This window comes from Mirounga leonina, unplaced genomic scaffold (assembly GCF_011800145.1).
Source record: "Mirounga leonina isolate KUSES-001 unplaced genomic scaffold, KU_Mleo_1.0 Mir_171, whole genome shotgun sequence".
Lineage (NCBI taxonomy): Eukaryota > Metazoa > Chordata > Mammalia > Carnivora > Phocidae > Mirounga > Mirounga leonina.
Window position 1 is genome coordinate 21,905,236 of NW_023270436.1, and position 20,915 is coordinate 21,926,150.

The window sequence follows — 20,915 nt, forward strand, 5'->3', positions numbered from 1 at the left end:
CAAAGTTATAGGTGATCCAAAAGAAGTTAAGAATCACTGGTCTATAGGGACAAGAGCAAAGAAAGATTCTAAGCACTTTTGGTTATAGCTACATTTAAGCTATTTCTTCTCAAGATCCTGATAATGTGACTCATGGATCAGCACTGTGTCGAATTTAGTTATTATTAGGACAGATGCAAAGGCAGCCTCTTGAGCCATCAGGACAGGGAGAAGTGTTGACTGAGCTACACTTTGAGTCACATGCTATGTCCCTGGTTCTACCAGTATGTTGGAATCTCAGCTGTGGCACTCTCGACCCTGCTGAGCCAACATATTCATACCTGCATTGCATGGGCCACGCTGTTCACCTTCTGCTCTCCCTGTGTACCTTTACTAACACTCCAGGACCCTTGTGGATGCCTGTCATTGATGTGATAATAATCAACAGCTCTTTCCATCACCTCTGTTCTAATTTGTTCCAACTGGCCATTCCCCCACAGTGGCTGTTGGATTATTTTTTAGTTGTTATTATAAAAATGTTAAAAGCTTTTCCAAAAAAAATTCTCAAAAACTACAGATAAATATTGCTTAAATAAGGTCATCTTTTGACATCTTTTCCCCTAAAATCCTCAGCAAGCCCCATTTCCCAGAGGTAACAATTTGTGTTACTTCACATTTTGCTGTCTCTTGCATTTTATTGTTAAAGTTACACATGCTCGTTAAGTCATTCTTTTACATTTTATTTTCAGAGTTACACATACTCATTTTAAAACCTTTTTTGCATAATTAAGGAAATTAACCCCACTCCATTTCTGGTTTATTTCCTTCCCTTTTGCTACTCATAGAAAGAGTTGGGTTGGGTTGGGAAGAATATTTAGGAAGAGAACCAGTGTTTGGAAGGTTTTTTTGTTTGTTTTTACAATAGTTACTTATATTCTCATTCCAAAGTGTCTCTTGAGTGTGGGCTACTAGTTTGTGCTATTATTCTGTTGCTTTCTATCAAGCACGACTTCTCAGAAGAACTCCTAGGTTTAAGTCTGACTTTAAGGTGAATTTTAAATTTCCAGAGAGTTTTAATTTATATGAAAAAGTCTTTTCTCATTGATTAGCACCCAGCCCTACCCAGGCTCCCAGAAATGCAGGTGGTTCTCCACTGGGAGAGCTGGGGGCGGTGGCGGGGGGGGGGGGGGGCACCTTCCTCCTCAGCCCTGGCCAGCAGCAGCCTCTCCTTTGACTTGATGGAATGTACCAGACCTGAACTACCAGTTTCTGCTTCAGAAAAAAGGGAGGCCGAAATGTTGATTATTATCACATCAGCGAGTCCAGGCTTTTTTTTTTTTTAAGCACTGCTGCGAAATCCAAGATGCATTTGCTTCTTCTTTATTAAGCTATTCTCATGCCTTTCAGAATGGTTTTGACACTGATAATAAACAGTTGTTTCCTAACGTCTTTACCAAATACTACATCAAAGCTGGACGCTGAATAGAGGGAGGAAGATGACAGTGAAATGCTGTTTAAAGAAGGGCTTTGTACAAGTTCTCCTGCTTTGATTTCTCAGCTGACACCCGATACCGTGTTTGTCTTGTGCTCGGGTGCCAGACCCATCGCAGTGGAGATGTCTGGGAGATGGCGAGTGACGGGAATGCACTCCTCCAGGCTCGAGGGATCTGGATGGGAGGGGAAGGCAGAGGGACAGGGAAGAACAGAGTTGGCGCTGGCACCTGCCTTTGGGCACAGAAAAATGAAAGGACCCTTTGTGCTTCAGGGGGCTTATCTTCTGGGCCACACAATAGGCTTATCCCTCTCGTGCCCCATAGGGGTGGGTCCAAAGCTCCCGCTGCAGGGTCTTTATGCCCATTTCCGGCCCAACTGGAGTGTCAGGTTTCCAGTGTCTTGAGTCGAAAGAAAGGGAGCTCGGAGGCAAGGCTTTCTGTGTGTGTGGTAGCCCTGGCCATTTTGGGGTCTGTTTCAGCAGGACGGCCCCTTGACTTGAAAAGACCTTCGAGGGCATTTTAGAAATGTGAAGTAAACCTTTAAAAAATATTACTGCCGCATCAGAAGTTGGTACCAGGATCACAGGATTGCATGTTCTGACTGAAACTCTTTGGCTTAGCTTTCTTCAGAATTTCCTGAGAAGTTAGTATTTTTTTTTTTTTAAAGATTTTATTTATTTATTTGAGAGAGAGAATGAGACAGAGAGAGAGAGCACGAGATGGGGGAGGGTCAGAGGGAGAAGCGGGCTCCCCGCCGAGCAGGGAGCCCGATGCGGGACTCGATCCTGGGACTCCAGGATCATGACCTGAGCCGAAGGCAGTCGCTTAACCAACTGAGCCACCCAGGCGCCCCTGAGAAGTTAGTATTTTGAGGGAGGAATAGGACCCATTTCTGTCAAGCATGTGCCAACTAGCCTGATGCTGGTGAAAGCTTGTCAGTGGAGTCTGTATTATGTGAATTTTATTTTATTGTTTAAAAATTACACAATCAGTGTTCATTGTAGAAGAAGTAGGAAAATAAAGAGAAGCAGAAAAGAAAAAATAAATTACTGATAGTCCCATTCTCCAGAGATACTTTCAAGGGTTTGATGTGTATCCTCGCCTGAATACATCTTTTCAAATGATAGGATTGTGTCACCCATCGTGTTTTTGAACTACCTTTAAAAAAAAAAAAAAACCTAACAAGACATGTGGGTATCTTTTTATATTAATTAATGTGTCTCTACACCGCATTTTTACTAGCCGCTTATCATTCCCTTATATGGATATAACATATTTACTTAACCAATCCTTAAGTGTTGTTTATAACTTTTTTGTATTATAAAAATGCTGTGGTGAACATCTTTGTAAGCGGAGATTGGCTTAAAATAAAGTACTAAAGGAGAAATTGCCTGGTAAAGGGGTTTTGCATATGTTTTGGGCCTTTGGCTCTAATTGCCAAATTGCCATCCTGACCATGTGTATCCATTCGCATTCTTTTTTTTTATGTAAAGATTTTTTTTTTTTTTTAATTTATATGAGAGAGAGAGAGAGAGAGAGAGCACAGGCAGGGGGAGGGGGAGAGAGAGAGGGAGAAGCAGACTCCCCACTGAGCACAGAGCCAGCTGAGGCTCCGATGCCCTGAGGTCAGGGGATCATGACCTGAGCCAAAGTCAGACGCTTGACCGACTGAGCCACCCAGGCGCCCCTGGGCCCGTTCACATTCTTATCCACAGTATTGCGAGCACCTGTGCTCTCAGCCATGGGTGTGACAACACTTAAGTGCTAGTGCTGCTTGGCATGATTTGTTCTGTGGTTAATTGTCCTGGTTAGACTGTCATGAATCTTTGTGAAATTATATCAGCTTTGTTCACCACACAGAGCCCCCGCCCCCAAACTCTGAAGTGTATGTCAGAGTGCATGAGTTTGTTCTTGTAGTGTTACCATTTTTTTTCTCCTTTTTTTTTTTTTTTTTAAGTAATCTCTACACCCGACGTAGGGCTTAAACTTAGGACACTGAGGTCCAGAGCCACATGCTCTTCAGACTGAGCCAGCCAGGCGCCCCTCATTTTTCTTTTCATAAGAGGCAGCACTGAGATACATACCAATTATTAGAAATAACACAGAAGCTGATGCTTTTTGGTAAACCTGAAAAGCAATGAACCAGTTGACTTAACATGACAGAAATGGTACTTGTGTGTCCTTTCCCCGACAGAAATCCAGATGGAGATGTGAGCCCCTGGTGCTACGTGGCGGAGCATGAGGACGGTGTCTACTGGAAGTACTGCGAGATTCCTGCTTGTCAGAGTAAGGCTCTAATGCGCCACCTGAAAGGTCTCAGGACACTGAGCACCGAGGGTACAGAGTGGAAGGCCACTGCCGGAAGGCAGGTTGTTCAGGCAGGTGGATTTCATGAAGCAGGTGAAAGGAGAAGCAATCCTGGGCTGAGGATTTTCCCTTCTCTTGTTGAGGCTTTTTAGAAATAGGGGGCCTGGTTCCCTCAGGACCTGCATTCCCTTGATGGATAAGCCCACCCAGAATTTCTACTTCTACTTAATTTCCTCATGCTGATTCATTCATGGATAGAGAGATGGCAAGAGCTCAGTAGCAGGCCAGGGAAACAAAACTACCTCACTCATGGGGCGCCTGTGTGGCTCAGTCGTTAAGCGTCTGCCTTCGGCTCAGGTCATGATCCCAGGGTTCTGTGATCAAGCCCCGTATTGGGCTTCCCTGCTCGGTGAGCCTGCTTCTCCCTCTCCCTCTACCTGCTGCTGCCCCTGCTTGTGCTCTCTCTCTCTCTCTGTCAAATAAATAAATAAAATCTTAAAAAAAAATACTACCTCACGCTTTTGGGAGAGAATTGTCTAGAGTGAATGATGAATCCCTTTGTAGACAGTAAAACTAAACTATGACATTACTTATTATTTGCATTTGATGCGCTATCTCCCCTGAAAAATGGTATTCAGGAAAAATCTAATTGATCCCCTCCAAAGCCAATGTGATAGTCCTTTTCCTCATATCAGCATAAAGATGTTCTCTTGTTTTGTGTGATAACTCGTACCTCATCCCTCTCTACTACTGAAAAGCCCAGTTTCTTCAGCTTTTTACTCCAAGGCCTGTTTTCTAGCTGTTTCCTTCATTCATTTCTATATTCAGTGTTTATTAGGTGCAAGGTACAAAGGCAGAAGTGTACCCTGACCCTCAGGGAATATGCAATGTGGCAGGGACTCTTAGGAAGACACTTGAAAACAAGGTAGAAAATAGTGTAGGAAGGTTTAAAGTACAGAAACCAAAACTGGAATGGTACTGGAAGGGGTTTACTAATGTAGTGTTCGTAGGATCTTTCTTTCTTTCTTTTTTTTTTTTTTAAAGATTTTATTTCTTTTTTGACAGAGAGATAGCGAGAGCGGGAACACAAGCATGGGAAGTGGGAGAGGGAGAAGCAGGCTTCCCACGGAGCAAGGAGCCCGATGTGGGGCTCGATCCCAGGACCCTGGGATCATGACCTGAGCTGAAGGCAGATGCTGAATGACTGATCCGCCCAGGCGCCCCTTTTTCTTTCTTTTTTGAGAGAGAGGAGTGGGAGAGGCAGTGGTAGAGAAACTTAAGCAGGCTCGATCTAACCACCCTGAGATCATGACCTGAGCCAAAATCAAGAATTGGACACTTAACCAACAGCCACCCAGGCGCCCTGTAATATCTTTTTAAATATGCCAAGGGAGCAGGTTTTTTCTCAGTTACTAGGCTGAGGAAAAGGACAGCTCATTCATAATAATTCTGTCTGGATTGTTTTTTACCATATTATTTCCCCTCACTCCTTGCCCTGCCACCTTCCTCTCTCCTCAGCCCTAGAGGCTCTGTATGTAGTGTGATATGGAGGTTTGTGGGGGACCTGGGACCTCTCACTCACGCCTGCCACAGCAGTCTGAATTCTGCTGCCTCATGGGGAAGGGGTGCTGCAGGCCCCACCGCTCACGTTCCGAAAGTTAAACTTCCAAATGAGACCATGGCCTGGTAGTGAGGCCCTGGCTTCACTCCCCTTCCAACCCGAGTATTCCTTGATTTAGTCCCAAAATTGAGAAAACAGTAAAGACCAGCAGAATGGGCTTTTGCTCAGTCTGCTTAATCAAATTTTTAAAATGAAAAACATCTCATTTGGCTCTAGTTATGTAAAGAAGAAAGGGGGCAGGGGGAGAGGAAAGCAGATTTTGCTCGGTCCATTTGTTCTACACAAAGATCGTCTTTTAGTACTAGCCTATGTCATTCTCTCAGGAATGGCAAAGAGGGGATTTCAATCTGGCCGCTTTTATTTGGAAAGATAATCCTCAACTTGCATTCATAAAATATAATTTGGGCCAATGGGAGCCAACTCATGTGGTCACTGAAACTAAGTTCCAGAAGAGAGAATTACTGGAAAATGGTACAACCCATCTAGTACTCCTCTAATTCCTAATATTTGCAGGATGTGCCTCACTGTTCCAAAAAAGGAAAATTAAATATCATTTCCTTTTCTTATGGCCCCTTAGTAGGCTTCTCAAAGCTTCTGAAGTTGGCATTGAAATGGTCTGGGCAGGGAGACATACAGAGGTTGGGAATGAGAACTGGGGAGTACCTGGTTTGGGGGGTGTAGGGGAAGGAACAGAGTCTGGCTTTGGTTCTTTGGAAAACCCTTCTGCTCACCCTGTGGGCACCAGGGCAGGGCTCCCCATCTAGCTGAGCCTCAGACCTTGAGAGTCTGGCAGAACATTGTGCTCCTAGTGTGTCTGATTAATGTAGTCGAGAAAAACTCCTATACTGTTTGAAGCAAGAGGCCTTGGTAATTGCCTAGTGGACTTGATGGAGATACAGCCAGCCTATTTTAGGCCAATTTTGTCGTATTTCTGGATGTGGAGTCATAATTTTCATGAATAATACTAACCCTCTGTGTGAAGCCCACTATTCATAATTAGCATTGAACTTGTCATACAGGAAAAGGCCTGTGACATGATCAGATTCCTGGAAAGTTCATATCTGAATATAACAGACCCAGCAGGAACCGGGGGAGTTGATGTTTAGGGACAAAGCAGAATGTGGTTGAATGGCGGGCCATTGTGTGGAGACCGGAATCTCTGCCCATCGGCATGTTTTGGACAGAGCTAAGACAAGCAGGGAGGCAACAATGAAGTATGATTCAAACAGGGGGCAAAGAGAAACTTGAACTGTGCTCTTGACCTGTGGAGCATGGATCAGAACTTTACCGTTAAAAAGAGAATAACTCTGAGGTAATTGGATTTGGTCTTCAAACCACATGGGCCAGTATGTTTCTCAGAAACCCCAAGTTCCTATTGTGGACAGGAGAAATACAGATCATTAAAAGCAAATTTCAAAGTCATCAAGGTTATCATCCCTCTAGATCCCATCCTCTACAACTCTGAGTCCTGTTGGTTTGCCTATTGAGGGGGAAACTATTTGGCTTAATAGCTGTTCTTTGCATATCTCTTTCTTGTTAAATAATCATCCTCTCCATTCTAATTCCCATTTATTTCATTGCTTTCAAAGGATGTGCTTGAATGGACCTTAGCATGGCTTTTTTTTTTTAAAGATTTTATTTATTTGACAGAGAGAGCACAAGCAGAGGGAGAGAGGGAGAAGCAGGTTTCCTGCTGAGCAAGGAGCCTGATGTGGGACTCGATCCCAGGACCCTGGGATCATGACCTGGGCCGAAGGCAGCCTCTTAACCGACTGAGCCACCCAGGCATCCCAGCATGGCTTTTGATTTGTTCTGTTTTACCTAGATTCTTTATAAAAGTTTGGTGCAGTTTTGTAAAACTTAAGTAATCTAGTTGTGAGGTGGAGGGGAACCTGCAAATGGCATTTAAAGGCAAATATAATTTCCTTCACATAGCCGATGTGGGCCTGAAACCACGGGCATGAGAAATTTACTTTCTCGTTGCTGAGAGCTATTTTTTGTTTGCTATAAAACATTCACCTGATTTCTACAAACTCAACTATACAAATTCATCTTTGAAATAGGGAAGTTTGAACACAGACTATTAGATTATATTAAGCAATCACTGTTAATTTTATTAGGTACAATAATGGCACAGTGGAGATATATATACAAATAATTTTTTAAGTCATTTGAAATTATACTTACATACTGAAATATTCGTGGTTGAAATGATAATATGTCTGGGATTTATTTTAAAATGACCTAGTCTTCCAAAGAGTGAATGGGTCAGATGAGGGAAATAGATGAAACTAGAATGGTTTAAAAAAAAAAAAAAGTGGGTATTTGTTGTTACTGCATGACAACGGGCTCATTATTCCTTCCTGCTTTTGTATACATTTGAAAGTTTCCATTATAAAAAATAAATTCTATGATATCTTAAAATTGTATAATATTTTAAATATTTCAAAATAAATATGTAAATACAACATTCGAAGTATCTGGGTTCAGATGTATAACATGATTAACCTGATTAACCTAAATTGAGATAATTTACACATAGCTCCCAGGTATCTGAGTTAGTTATTACAGTTAGTGATTAGGGGCACCTGGGTGGTTCAGTCACTTAAGTGTCCGACTCTTGATTTTGGCTCAGGTCATGATCTCAGGGGCATGATATTGAGCCTCGTGTCAGGCTATGTGCTGGGTGTGGAGCCTGCTTGGGATTCTCTCGCTCCCTCTCTCTCTGCCCCTCTTCCCCTCCCTCTCTAAAAAAATAAATAAAGTTGGTGATTAAAGTTTTAGTTATTAAACTAACGTCTAAATTAAAGTTATTAAAACTTATTTAAATTAATTATTAAAGTTAAAGCTAATTATAAAAGTTATTTAAAGTTGAAAATCACAAGGAGTTTATTACTGGCTGTGACAAATGACATTTTTTTTAATTCTTATGTCAATCCCCATACATTACATCATTAGTTTTAGATGTAGTGTTCCATGATTCATTGTTTGTGCATAACACCCAGTGCTCCATGCAGAACGTGCCCTCCTCAATACCCACCACCAGTCCAACCCATCCTCCCACCCCCCTCCCCCCCAGAACCCTCAGTTTGTTTTTCAGAGTCCATCGTCTCTCATGGTTCGTCTACCCCTCCGATTTCCCCCGCTTCATTCTTCCCCTCCTGCTACCTTCTTCTTCTTCTTCTTCTTTTTTTTTTCTTAACATATATTGCATTATTTGTTTCAGAGGTACAGATCTGAACAAATGACATTTTTTAAGCTCCAATCATATACCATACCATGTACAGCACAGGGGACACAAGGATGGTGTGGTCTGCAGCCTTGGGGAGCCCCTAGACTAGAGCCAAAGACAGACACATAGATGATAAGCATATGCAAGATACTCTGTAATAAATGAGATGAGCAAAAGTTTAGGAGCACTGAAGGAGGGGCATCTGCCCTGGCATGGTGGGAGGCCAGGGCTACTGGTTATCAAGGAGGGCTCCTGGAAGAGGTGGGATCTTGGCAACAGGGCTTCTCCAACTTTAAGTTTCCTTATGAAAATGTAGTAGTGGTATAATCACAGGAATCTTAATAAAATGCAGATTCTGATTCAGTAGTTCTGGGGCAGGCTAGAAACTCTGCAGTTCTAGCCAGTCCCTGGGACGTGGAGTTGTACGACCACACTTGAGGTAGCCAGGTTCTAGATGTTAGAGTTGGGTAGAGTAGGGAAGGCAGTGGGGGTAGGAGGAACAGTGTGCACACGCGCGCGCGCGCACACACACACACACACACACGTGAATTCTCAGGCAAAATCAGTGTTGCCGAGATAGAAATTTAAGAAGAAAGGGCAAGAGGTGAGGTCTGAGAAGAATTAGGTGGGACCAGATAATGGGAAACAGTCTTGTGGTCTGGGTATGGAGCTTGGACTTGACCTGGGCAGATGGTGATGAGCCTGCAGAGTGTGGAGTGTCAGAAGATGTTTCTTCATAGCTTCTCAGGCTTCCGTGTTAGGGATTTAGGGTGAAGTTTCTCCCTCTCAACCCATGAGAAGTTCTCCAGAGATTGCATGATTCACACAGAGGAGTCCTAAGGGGATGTCAGCCGTGGCACCCCTGCAGAATGGGGCTTTTGGTGCCTTCACTGGCTCACGTTCCTTTTAATTGAATGACACCCTGGCCTTGTTAAAACAGATTTGTTGTTCCTTACAAATATGGTTCCAATCGTGACCCCTAATAAGAGTTTTTAAAGCTGTGTTCAGAGCTTGAGTAAAAAGCCAAGGGCACTTTGGCGGTCTCTCAATTACAGAAAATGTTTTGTCTCTGTTAACACTTTCTGCACTTTAATGTCAGCCCTGATGTTTAGTATATTTTAGCTTTTATTTCAACTATCATTGAGTACTGACATGTATAAAACACTTATATTCATTCACGTGACCTCATTTAACCTTTCCAGCAGTGCTGTGAAGCAGGTGGTGTGTCTACTCCCCACCCACCATTGTTTAGATGAGACAATGAGGCTCGAGTAGTGAGGTGATCCAATGAGGATTACACCCTGAGCCAAATCAGATTTGAATCTAGGGCTCTTCATGGCAAGACCGGTGCCCTCTCCCTCCAGTTCTTGAGAACAGCTCCATTTCCTTTATTTCCTTTAAAACGGGGGCCCTGGGATGGATCCAGGCTACTGCTGAGGTCATTCTTGAGAATTTTCTTGGTGGATTGTTTGGGAATTAGAGTTTGAAATTCCGATACTATGCCGAATTATTAAGAGTGCTTTATTGACATTGTGGAAACCAAAGGATTAAGTCAGTGGCGACAGAGGGTCTGCAGTTCAAGCTGTTAGCTCTAAGTCATTTTCTTGTCTTCTTTGAATTTGGGAAATCCCGAGCCCCAGGAGGACAGCAGGCTGCGATGGTATCCAGGAAGCATTCGCTGCACAGCAGAACAGCTCTGTAGGATGTTGGGCCATCCCCGCGGGTGTTCCCAGCCCAGCTGTTCTCAGCTGGGAAGGGGCTCCCCGGACTTGAACCCTTGGTGTGAAACACTGCATCAGCAGCCTTGTCCAGGCCTGGGGGGTCTCTCTGAACATGGAGTCTTCATTGAATGGGCTGAAGTTCACCTCAAAAAAGACACATCTGGGTGCATCATTCACACTTCACAGCTAAAACGAAACCCGAAACTTCAGCTGATAGCCAAAGCACTATTGAAATGAACATTAATAATATAAATTATGCAGGCTTGTTTTTTGCCCCTCTTCTCTCTGGTCATTACAATTACTTAATGTTTTTGTTGCATCGAGTCCTTTTAGATTAGCTTTAAATTAGCATATGTCAGAATCCTGCTTCATACTGTTAATTCTGGCTTTATGTGAGTAGTTTTGTTTTCCCAACCAGACTAAGCTGTTCAAAGACAGGAGCAGGGGTAGCCTCTGGAATTTCTGTGAAGGAGGGACTTAAGGTGGAGAGGGGGATTCCTCTTGAGGCTGCATTTGCTGAGCAGTTGCTCTCTTTTTACATGGGTGGTATGTTTATTTGTGGAGGGTACTGATGGAATCTAGGGGGACTTCCCCTCCCCCCAGGGCATCTGTTGTAACAATCTCCCACAACACCTAGCACAGGGGAGGCGATAATGGTGCTCATTAAATACTCCTGATGATGTGATATCATGTCTCTTTCAGTAAGGAAGACAACACAAATTACTGGAAGGAATGTGGACGTTAGAGTCACACTGCCTTAGGTTTGAATCTTAATCGTTTAGTGGCTTTCAGCAAAATGATTCTCCTCTGAGCCGTGGTCTCCTCATTTGTGCCTTCTAGGGTTCTTTTGAAGATCCAATGGGTAAAGTACACACAACCCCAAGTCCAGGGTCCAGCACACGGTGGGCATGAAAGTTCTAGCAGGTGTTATGGTGGCCTGTGCTTTCCCCAGGGAATGGACTGCTGTTGGCATGTTCCCGCCATGCAATTCCTGAATAGGTTATTCCTAACCTGTGTGTTATTTCTGTCCATTCCTTTTTTATCTGACTAGCCACAGGGCTCAGTAGCGTGCCTCAGCTGCTGTGGGGCCGCTCCCCTGGGGCCCGGTGTGGCGCTGCATTCGTTCTCACAGTGCAGTTTTATGGTCTCAGATCTGGCGGATACTCGATTGTTCTTTGTTTTTGGCAGTAGATATTATTTAATTTTCCATGAGGAAAAAAAAAGACTTTCTGAACCAAATGGCCATTTTCCTCAATGACAGATATATACTGTATTTCCAAAATTTTCTAAAGCACGGTTGGGCAAGTCATACTAATAACTTAAAAATGTATAATCATTCAGATCAACAAGGATGATTTCACTGAACACCTTTACACTAGCGCTTGTCAGTAAGGAATATACATAAACGTAAGAAAGAGTCCCTACCGTCAATCTTATGATGTAATTAGGAATCTGATTTATAAACATGGGAGGAAATTGGAGACCAGCCCACCAGTTACATACATTCAATACGATTGAATTAGGAGGTGGAGTGCTGTGAGTTTTTGCAGATGAGAGGGCTCTCCGTAAGGTTGTGGAGGTTGGAGGCATCGTTACAGAGAAAGGCAGATGGGGCTGGATGGATCAGGACATACCAGGTCAGGGAACAGCCTGACAGGGACTTGGAAGAAGGGCCTGGGGTTGTTGTGCGTGTGGGCTGGGGATCACATTGCCCACATAGAGAAGTGGACAGGGAGGGACCAGGTGAGGCCTCGAAACCTCGAAAGCCAGAGTTGGCTAGATGGGGACTGACACAATGAAAGCCTTAGTTTAAGAAGATGAGCCCAGGGTCCACTTACAGGATGGATCCAAGGAAGGAAGTCTGGAGAGGAGAGGATGGGTGCAGATTTCTAAATCCAGGGGATCAGGGTCTGAGCTGTGATGGCAGCAGTGAGATAAGACAGGAAGGGTTAAATCCAAGATACATTTAGGAAGAAAACAGAACTTGATGACAAGTAGAATATATAAGAGATGAAACAGCAGGAAGAGTCAAAGATGACTCTGTGGTTCCTTGCCTGGGATATTTGTGGTGTCCCTGAAAAACAAAAGTTCAAGTCAACAAACTGAGCTCTTCTTCCCAGAGACACAGCTGTATCATTCCTCCTGAACTTGGACTGACCTTTTGTCGAGTAAGGTGTTTCGGTTGTCTGTTGCTGCATAACAAGCCACCCCAAACCCTTGTGGCCTAAGGCAACAACAGCTTATCATTTCTCTTGCTCCTGTGGGTTGGCCGAGTTTCAGCTCAGCGGTTCTTCTGCTACTCTCATCTGGGCTCAGTCAGGTGGCTGCATTCCCCTGGGGGCTCTGCTGGGGCTAGGACATCCAAGACAACTTCAGGCCTCTACCTGGGTGACCGCTCTTTCCAACAGTGTACTCAGGCCACTCATATGATGGCTGGCTGGCTTCCAAGAGAGAGGAAGCAGAAGCTGCCAGTCCTCTTAAGGCATGAACTCAGAAGTCCACCACATTCTGTTGATCAAAGCAAGTCACAAGGCCAGCCCAGATTCAAGGGCAAAGGAAATTTATGCCAACTCTTAAAGTAGGTGGCAACCACATGTAGGGGGAGGGGCAAGATTATTAGAGCCTCCTTTGGAGACTGTCTACCACATTACATCAACAGAAATAAAGTTTCGGAGAAGGAACTCCCACCAAAAGAAAACTACCACTGATACGTCAGGGCCATGTGGGGGTCAGGATCCTTAGGAACTCTTACTACCTTCCCCTAAAGATAAAATTTCACAGGGGAAGAAAAGTCTGTGTTTACTTATTTATATAGGCGAGCTCATAGGAGACTCAGACATGAGTAGTGCCGCTTGCAGAATCAGTGTGACTGACGAAGGAGAGCTGATGTTTAGAAATAAAGTTAAAGAAGTATGGTGGGGCCATATTGGGATAGGACTTGGACCAAGATGGCAGCTGCCAGATCTGGAATGGAAGTTGCAGATGGACAGGACAGAGGGCAGTGTGCTTGTGGTCATGGCTCGTGGCTGAGAGAATGGATGAGTCTACACTTAACCCATCGATTCTCTGAAGGAAGTATTTGAAAGGATTGGTCCTCTGATAGGACACCAGTGGCATCATCTCATGTGAGCTTAGTTCTTGCTCCCATGGAGGGAAGAAATCAGCTACTGAGACACCAGCATGAGGTCTCATGGGCGACAGATGGTCTCAACACAAGGTTAAATGACTTAAAATAAGCAGAGTCACAGCATTTCATTTCTTCATTTCTGAAGAAGCAGATTTTACTTATGAGACAAATAAAAGGAGTTCTGCAGAGCCAGGGAAGTTTTCCAAAATGCAAGATAAGAACTTTGCTTTTGGTTTCTTAAACAAATATCCCAGATCTGGTCAGAGCACTGGAATAGAAAACATAGTAACAATCAGGACTTCTTATATAAATTGCAATCTGAAGATTTGTATTCAAATTGAGCTTCTGCCATAATGGGCATGCTTTCTGTCCCTGTCAGGAGTTGTTTGATTGCCAGGAATGGAACTCACTCAAGTTAACTTGAATGAAAAGAATTTACTGGAAGGGCATTGGGAGTATATTGCAGAACCCCCATTCCTGTGTCCCAAGAACTTGGGAAGAAAGTACCCACTCTTGCCATCTCTCTCTGGGGCCACATGGTCTCCCACCTCTGCCTCTCTCTCAGGATGACATCCATGCTTCTTCCTCTTTGTGGACCAGAAGAATTAGCTCACTCCTCAATTCAGGTAGCCCAAATATGGCTGGTTGCCTTAATCCCCACTTGACAGAACCTTGTAAGTCTAGCACTCTCAATTCATTACCTGAAATCCCAATTCCAGCTTCCTGGGAGAGAATCTCGAGGGCTCACAGAAGTCAGTCAGAGGGGGCGCCTGGGTGGCTCAGTCGTTAAGCGTCTGCCTTCAGCTCAGGTCATGGGGTCCTGGGATCGAGCCCCGCATCGGGCTCCCTGCTCCACAGGAAGCCTGCTTCTCCCTCTCCCACTCTCCCTGCTTGTGTTCCCTCTCTCGCTGTGTGTCTCTCTGTCAAATAAATAAATAAAATCTTAAAAAAAAAAAAGTTAGTCAGAGGATGGAGTCCTTTGGCTTGTTCCCAACCAGCAGCTGATCCTCTGAGAAGGTGCCACGGGCAATAAGCGACCCTAGAAAGGGGTTGTTGGCCACGGAGACCCCCATGGAGGTATACATAGCACCTTCACAGTGAAGCCACAGTTCTACCCAAATGTAAAGGGTGGCTAGTCAGCCTGCCTGGGTGCTTCCCAGATGTTCCTTGTGTTGGTAAAAGAACAGTAGTTCCTGGATTAATCTGAATAGAGGACCATCTCCCCTCAGCCACCTCTAAAACTTTTATCTCTGGCAAGACCACTGAACATCTGACGAGAATGTTGCTAATTAACTGTCATGTGTTTTAAAGCACCAACTGTGATAAACAAGGGGCCTGTTTGTATTTTAAGAGGATTTTTTAAAAATTGAAAGTGATGAAGCCTCTTTGGTAAGAGGAAAAATGCATGACCAAGCCACAGGACTTTAAAGTGGTCTTGAAAGTAAAAAGGAATTTGAGAACAAATATCCTTTTTCAAATTGACTTTTCCTCCCTGCTTCTGGGAAGAGCAAAGGGTGGGACACGGTCTGGAAATGCACTCAGTTGGCCAGTAATGCTTTTGAAGACTACATGACGTGTCTTCTCCAGCGAGACTTCGAGCCACACTTTCCAGCGCGAGTCAGAGGGCAGTGGCACCCCCAGAGGCTGGCCACTGTCTCAGAGGCTGGCCTCGTGGCACACACAGTGTGGAGGGACTGATGTGTTTGAGAAGTCAGTCTTTAATCTGACTTCCATTCAGTTCGCCAGACCGGCCCTGTGAGCAAAGGGAACAAAACCACAAAGTGAGAATCTGCCACCCCCAGAGCTTGCTCGTGCTCTCTGGTTCCGTCTTCTCTGCCCCCGTGGAAGGCCCTTAACCTCGCCAGACCGTGATTTCTTCCCTGTCACATAGAATAACCCATCCAACCCGCCTCCCTCAAAGGGCTTTGATTTCCACGTGAGATGCTTATGTGAAAGTGTACTGTGTGCTGACCAGATGTAAGAGATCAATGTTTTAATATCTGGAATTAAACCCAGTTTTTTGAGGTGGCTGCCTTTGATTCTGCCTTTTAACTCAATGCTATTTTAGTTTTCTATTACTGCAAGTTGTTTCTGTTTGTGTGGTGAATGATGAAAGCCCTATTTATATATACAGTTGGCCCTTGAACAACACAGGGGTTAGGGACACTGACCCCCTGCCCAATCAGACATCTGCACATAACTTGTGACTTTCCAAAAACTTAACTACTAATAGGCTGCTGTTGACCAGAACCCTTACCGGTAACATGAGCAGTCAATTAACGCAGACTTTGTATGTTACACATATTATATACTGCATTCTTACAATAGAGTAAGCTAGAGAAAAGACAGTGTTATTAAGAAAAATCATAAGGAAGAGAAAATACTTGTACAGTCCTATCCAAATACATGTACAATCCTAAAAAATCCACATTATTTATAGACACGTGCAGTTCAAACCCGCGTTGTTCAGGGGTCAACTGTAACGAGAATAAACACTGTTTATTCGGCACGTATCATCCTGCCAGGCCTCGTGGTGTTTACTTTATTTACATTATCTCATTTCAATTCTCTGAAGAACCCTTTGAGACCCTATTGCTCCTCATTCCACTGTTGATGAAGCCGGGGCCAGAATTCACCCTGGGGTCTGTCCTACACAGGAGCTCACGTTTGGGATTGCTGAGGAATGCTCACTGCTCCTGAACGAGTATTGCCGCGTCCTGGGATGGGAGGAGCATGCAAAAACAACTCCTGAGCTTCAGCATGGATGCCGGAAAGTGGGGAGCCTAGAGGCCCCCCCCTTTAGAAACTATCTGTTCCTGTCTTTCACACAATTCTAACAAGCGCAACAGTATTGTTGTAAACCTAAGTAGTGGCAAATTAAGAAGAGGGTACACAGAGAAGTAGCACGAAGTAGATGTTCCCTGAGACTCCTTCTAGTTCCGATGTTCTGAGGGTTCGGCAGCCTTGGCGATAACCGAGGGGACAGACTTAACTAATGAAGTCAGACACAAGCACGTAAGAAAGCACACCAGGCTGGGGCCGTTTGGTGATGCACATTTGATCACCTCAGGCCACCAAGAGAAATTTAAAGTAGGTGAAACTGAGGGGCGCCTGGGTGGCTCAGTCGGTTAAGCGTCTGCCTTCGGCTCAGGTCATGATCCCAGGGTCCTGGGATCGAATCCTACATTGGGCTCCCTGCTCAGTAGGAAGCCTGCTTCCCCCTTTCTCTCTGCCCCTCTGCCCACTTGTGCTCTCTCTCAAATAAATAAATCTTTTTAAAAAATTAAAAAATAAAGTAGGTTAAATTGAGTTAAGTGTTTTGTTTTTTTAAAGAAATAGCTAATGCATTTTAGAAAGGTTCTGTCCAAAATGATGAGGATAAAACTTTAAGTTTCCAAGTTAACCTTTCTGGAAAACTCAGTTACCTTGAATGGTGTCTCTAATAGCCAGAGAGGACCGTGTGCAGGCAGGAGTCAGAACCAGCGGTCACTAGCTTTAAGTGGTTGTTGTTAGCAGGTCGGCTCTGCCTTTTACTTCCACCCTGCTCTGTCCCTCTACTGCCGCCTAAGAGGTACCTTTACCCACTCCCTCCGTGATTCCTGCTGGTGGTGCAGAACATGCCTGTGCATCTGGAGTGCAGTTTTAGAGCACCAGCTCTGTAACTGGGAGCTTACCAGGCCCTGGGAATACAATAGTGTGTGGAAGATACAGTCCTACCCTTAAGTCATTCGTGGTTCATTGGGGAGAGAGACATAAGAACAGGTGTTTATTTTTTTTTTTTTTTAAAGACTTTATTTATTTATTTGACACAGAGAGAGAGATGGCGAGAGAGGGAACACAAGCAGAGGGAGTGGGAGAGGGAGAAGCAGGCTTCCCGCTGAGCAGGGAGCCCGATGCGGGGCTCGATCCCACGACCCTGGGATCATAACCTGAGACGAAGGCGGATGCCCAACGACTGAGCCACCCAGGCGCCCCTAGGTGTTTAGAATCAAGTGCACCGTAGGCTGCTACAGGACCACACAACAGGGGCATATAACCTTATTTGGGGGGCAGGGGGTGCTTCCCCAGGGAAATAGTGCTCAAGCTACAGTGTTAAGCAGGAGAGGGAATTCCAGGCAAAGGAAAGAGTATGTGTAAAAGTCCAGAGAGCAACGTGCCATGGGGAAACTCACAAATACACTATAATTTAATTTGGCTTTCATCTAGAACATGAGCTGAGGGATAAAGAGAGGAGTCATGCTGAAGGGGGAGGGGAGCAAGCAGCACAGATCAGGCAGGGCCTTGTGTACCATGTGAGAGAGTCTGGACTTCATCCTGAGGAGCTTTGAAGGTTTTTAGGCAGGGCCCCTGCCTACCCCTCCAGCTCCTATTATTTTTCCCTCTCTCTCTCATTGGTCATCCTCACTCTTTTTTTTTTTTTTTTTAAGATTTTATTTATTTATTTGAGAGAGAGAGACACAGCGAGAGAGGGAACACAAGTAGGGGGAGTGGGAGAGGGAGAAGCAGGCTCCCCGCTGAGCAGGGAGCCAGACGTGGGGCTCCATCCCAGGACCCTGGGATCATGACCTGAGCTGAAGGCAGATGCTTAACCGACTGAGCCACCCAGGCGCCCCATCCTCACTCCTTTTTGTTCCTGCAAAGGCCAACATTGTTTTTGCCTTAGGCCTTTGCCCTTGCCCTTCCTTCTGCCTGGAATATACAGTAAAGATTATTCTGGTTGCAGTGTACTAATTAGATTAGAGTAGGGTGCACCTAGAAACAGGGAGATGGAATAGGTCAATGCAGTAGTCTAAGTGGGAGGAGACGGTGGCCTAACCGGGGGAGGTGGCAGTGTGGAGACAGAGACATGGACAAACGTCTGCAGTCTCTTGGGAGGTAGACTGACTGGTGTCTGGCAAGTGATTGACTTGGGCACGACAGGCATGATACCTCAGGCCATTGAAATCAGATAGATGGAGCTGCTGCATGGTATGGTCTGACTTCCAGGGGTCTCCCTCACTATCCCACTGGAACATAAGCTGCCTGGATTTGCTCACCAAATTGTGAATAAAGCTTATAAGTTCCAGCTGCATTAATGCAACCCATAGCCTTGTTTATGTCTAATCTTAACATTTATGATTATGTGCCTTGGGCTCTCTATAAACTAATACATAATAACATGCTTACTTCTGATCATAATAGGATAAATGAGACAAAAATCAGAGTAAATGACCAGGATGATGACGATCAAGTAGTTCTTATTAAGAGCCATTGAATGCATGGCTAGGGTTTCCATATGCAAGGTCCGTTTAACAAACTGGGCTTATAGGATATGCCCCTGACTAGAGATGCTTAACTCACTGCATTTGTTTAAACTCTAAAACCCAGCCATTCCCAAGCCAGGCTTCCACTGAACACCAGCCTCCTACTGCCTAGAGCTTTTCTGTTTACATTTGCCACTATAGAGATTTGGTTTGTTTCCAAAAGATGCATTTTAACATTTGTGTGGTGAGCCACATTTGTTATATTTGAACCATGTGTGACGCAAGAGAGAAGGGTAACCACTTGGCTGGAGGGGGAAGGGTGACTTTTTGGGTTAGCAGTGGTACTTCCTGCCAATTTAACAGGAACTGGTTAGATATTAGATGGTGGCAGAAATTTAAAAGTGTGTACATACACACAGATACACACATATATTTTTATATGCCAACAGGCTAATGTGGATATAAAGTTTGTTGAACTCTGGACCATGCTGTTTTCTAGTCTTCCTTTTTAAGATTCTATTTTTAAGTAATCTCTACACCCAACGTGGGGCTCAAACCCACAACCCCGAAATCAAGAGTCACACGTTCCACTGAATGAGCCAGCCAGGCACCCCTGTTTCCTAGCCTTTTTTTTTTTTTTTTAAGATTTTATTTATTTATTAGAGTGAGCAAATGAGAGAGAGAGAGACCACAAGCTGGGGGAGAGGCAGGGAAAGGGAGAAGCAGATTCCCCACTGAGCAGGGAGGCTGAAGTGGGGCTTGATCCCAGAACCCTGGGATCATGACCCAAGCTGAAGGCAGACACTTAACCAACTGAGCCACCCAGTGCCCCTCTGTTTTCTAGTCTTTTTTTTTTTTTTTTTAAGATTTTATTTATTTATTTGACAGAGAGAGACACAGCGAGAGAGGGAACACAAGCAGGGGGAGTGGGAGAGGGAGAAGCAGGCTTCCCGCCGAGCAGGGAGCCCGGTGTGGGGCTCGATCCCAGGACCCTGAGATCATGACCTGAGCCGAAGGCAGACGCCTAACGACTGAGCCATGCAGGCTCAGTTTTCTAGTCTTAAACAGAAAGAAAAAATGCTTTCTGAGAGTTTGTATGGCTCACTTTGGAATTGGATAACATATAACTCTTAACTGTCCTAGAAGTGCTTCTAGGACCAAGCCTCATACATGTCTTATTATGTCTTCAGTTACATAAACTGAGAAGCCAAACAGAGAAAGTAGGGGAAAGGGCTTCATCTGATAGTGGAGTAATTCATAAATTAATAACACAGATGGAAAACTCAGGTCCAGAAAGTTTGATTTGTCCATGGCCTACAATCAATTCATTCCTTCATTCAACATGTATTTAGTATGTATTATGTAGATGTATTAACTATTCATTACTGTACAACAAATGACCCTGGACCTTAGTTACTAAAAATGACACACACTTACTGTTTTAGTTTCTATGGGTCAGGAAATCTGGACATGGCTTAGCTGGGTCCTCTTCCAGGTTTTTTACAAGCCTGCAATAGCAGTGTCTGCCAGGACTGGGGTCCCATCTGAAGGCTCCACTGGGGAAGAATATAAATATACTTAGTTGTTGGTAGGATTAAGTCTTTGCAAAAACTGAAAGTCTTGGTATTGTTCTATCAAAGTCCATAGGCCAAGAAGACAGTAGAGAGTCTGCTAGCAAGACAGAAGTCATAGTCTCCTGACCTAATCAGAGACGTGACATGCCATCAGCTTTGTCACATTCTCTTGGTCAAAAGCAAGTCACTAATCCAATCTACACTCAAGAGGAGGGGATTCCACAATGGCATGACATGAACACCGGGAGGTGGGGATCATTGAGTGCCGTCTTTGAAAGCTATCTACCACAGTTAATACATCTATTCAGGTTTCTTTATTCTCAAATACAGCTTTTTTTACTAGACCAAACCATCCAATTGTGTGGTTGTGGAACACTAGTATGTTCACCGTGGTAGGCTGAATAATGGCCTCCCGAAATGTCTATGTTGTAATCCCTGGAATCTTTTAATATGTTATCTTAAGTAGCATAAGGGATTTGCAGATGTGATCAAGTTAAGGATTTTGAGATGGGTTGATTATCCTGAATTATCCAGGCAGGCCCAATATCATCACACAGGTCCTTATAACCTTATAACCAATATCAGAGTCAGAGAAGGTGATGTGGTGCTAGAAGCAGA

At 44.4% G+C, this 20,915-nt stretch overlaps 1 protein-coding gene across 3 annotated transcripts in view; it reads left to right on the plus strand.

The window, feature by feature from the left end:
• The window catches only part of KREMEN1 (kringle containing transmembrane protein 1), a 67,661-nt gene that overhangs the window by 20,357 nt on the left and 26,389 nt on the right, over positions 1 to 20,915 (plus strand). For all 3 annotated transcript variants that reach the window (XM_035017284.1, XM_035017285.1, XM_035017286.1), the window contains exon 3: positions 3,667 to 3,758. In XM_035017284.1, coding sequence (XP_034873175.1) covers positions 3,667 to 3,758 — 92 coding nt within the window. The remainder of the gene's footprint in view (positions 1 to 3,666; positions 3,759 to 20,915) is intronic.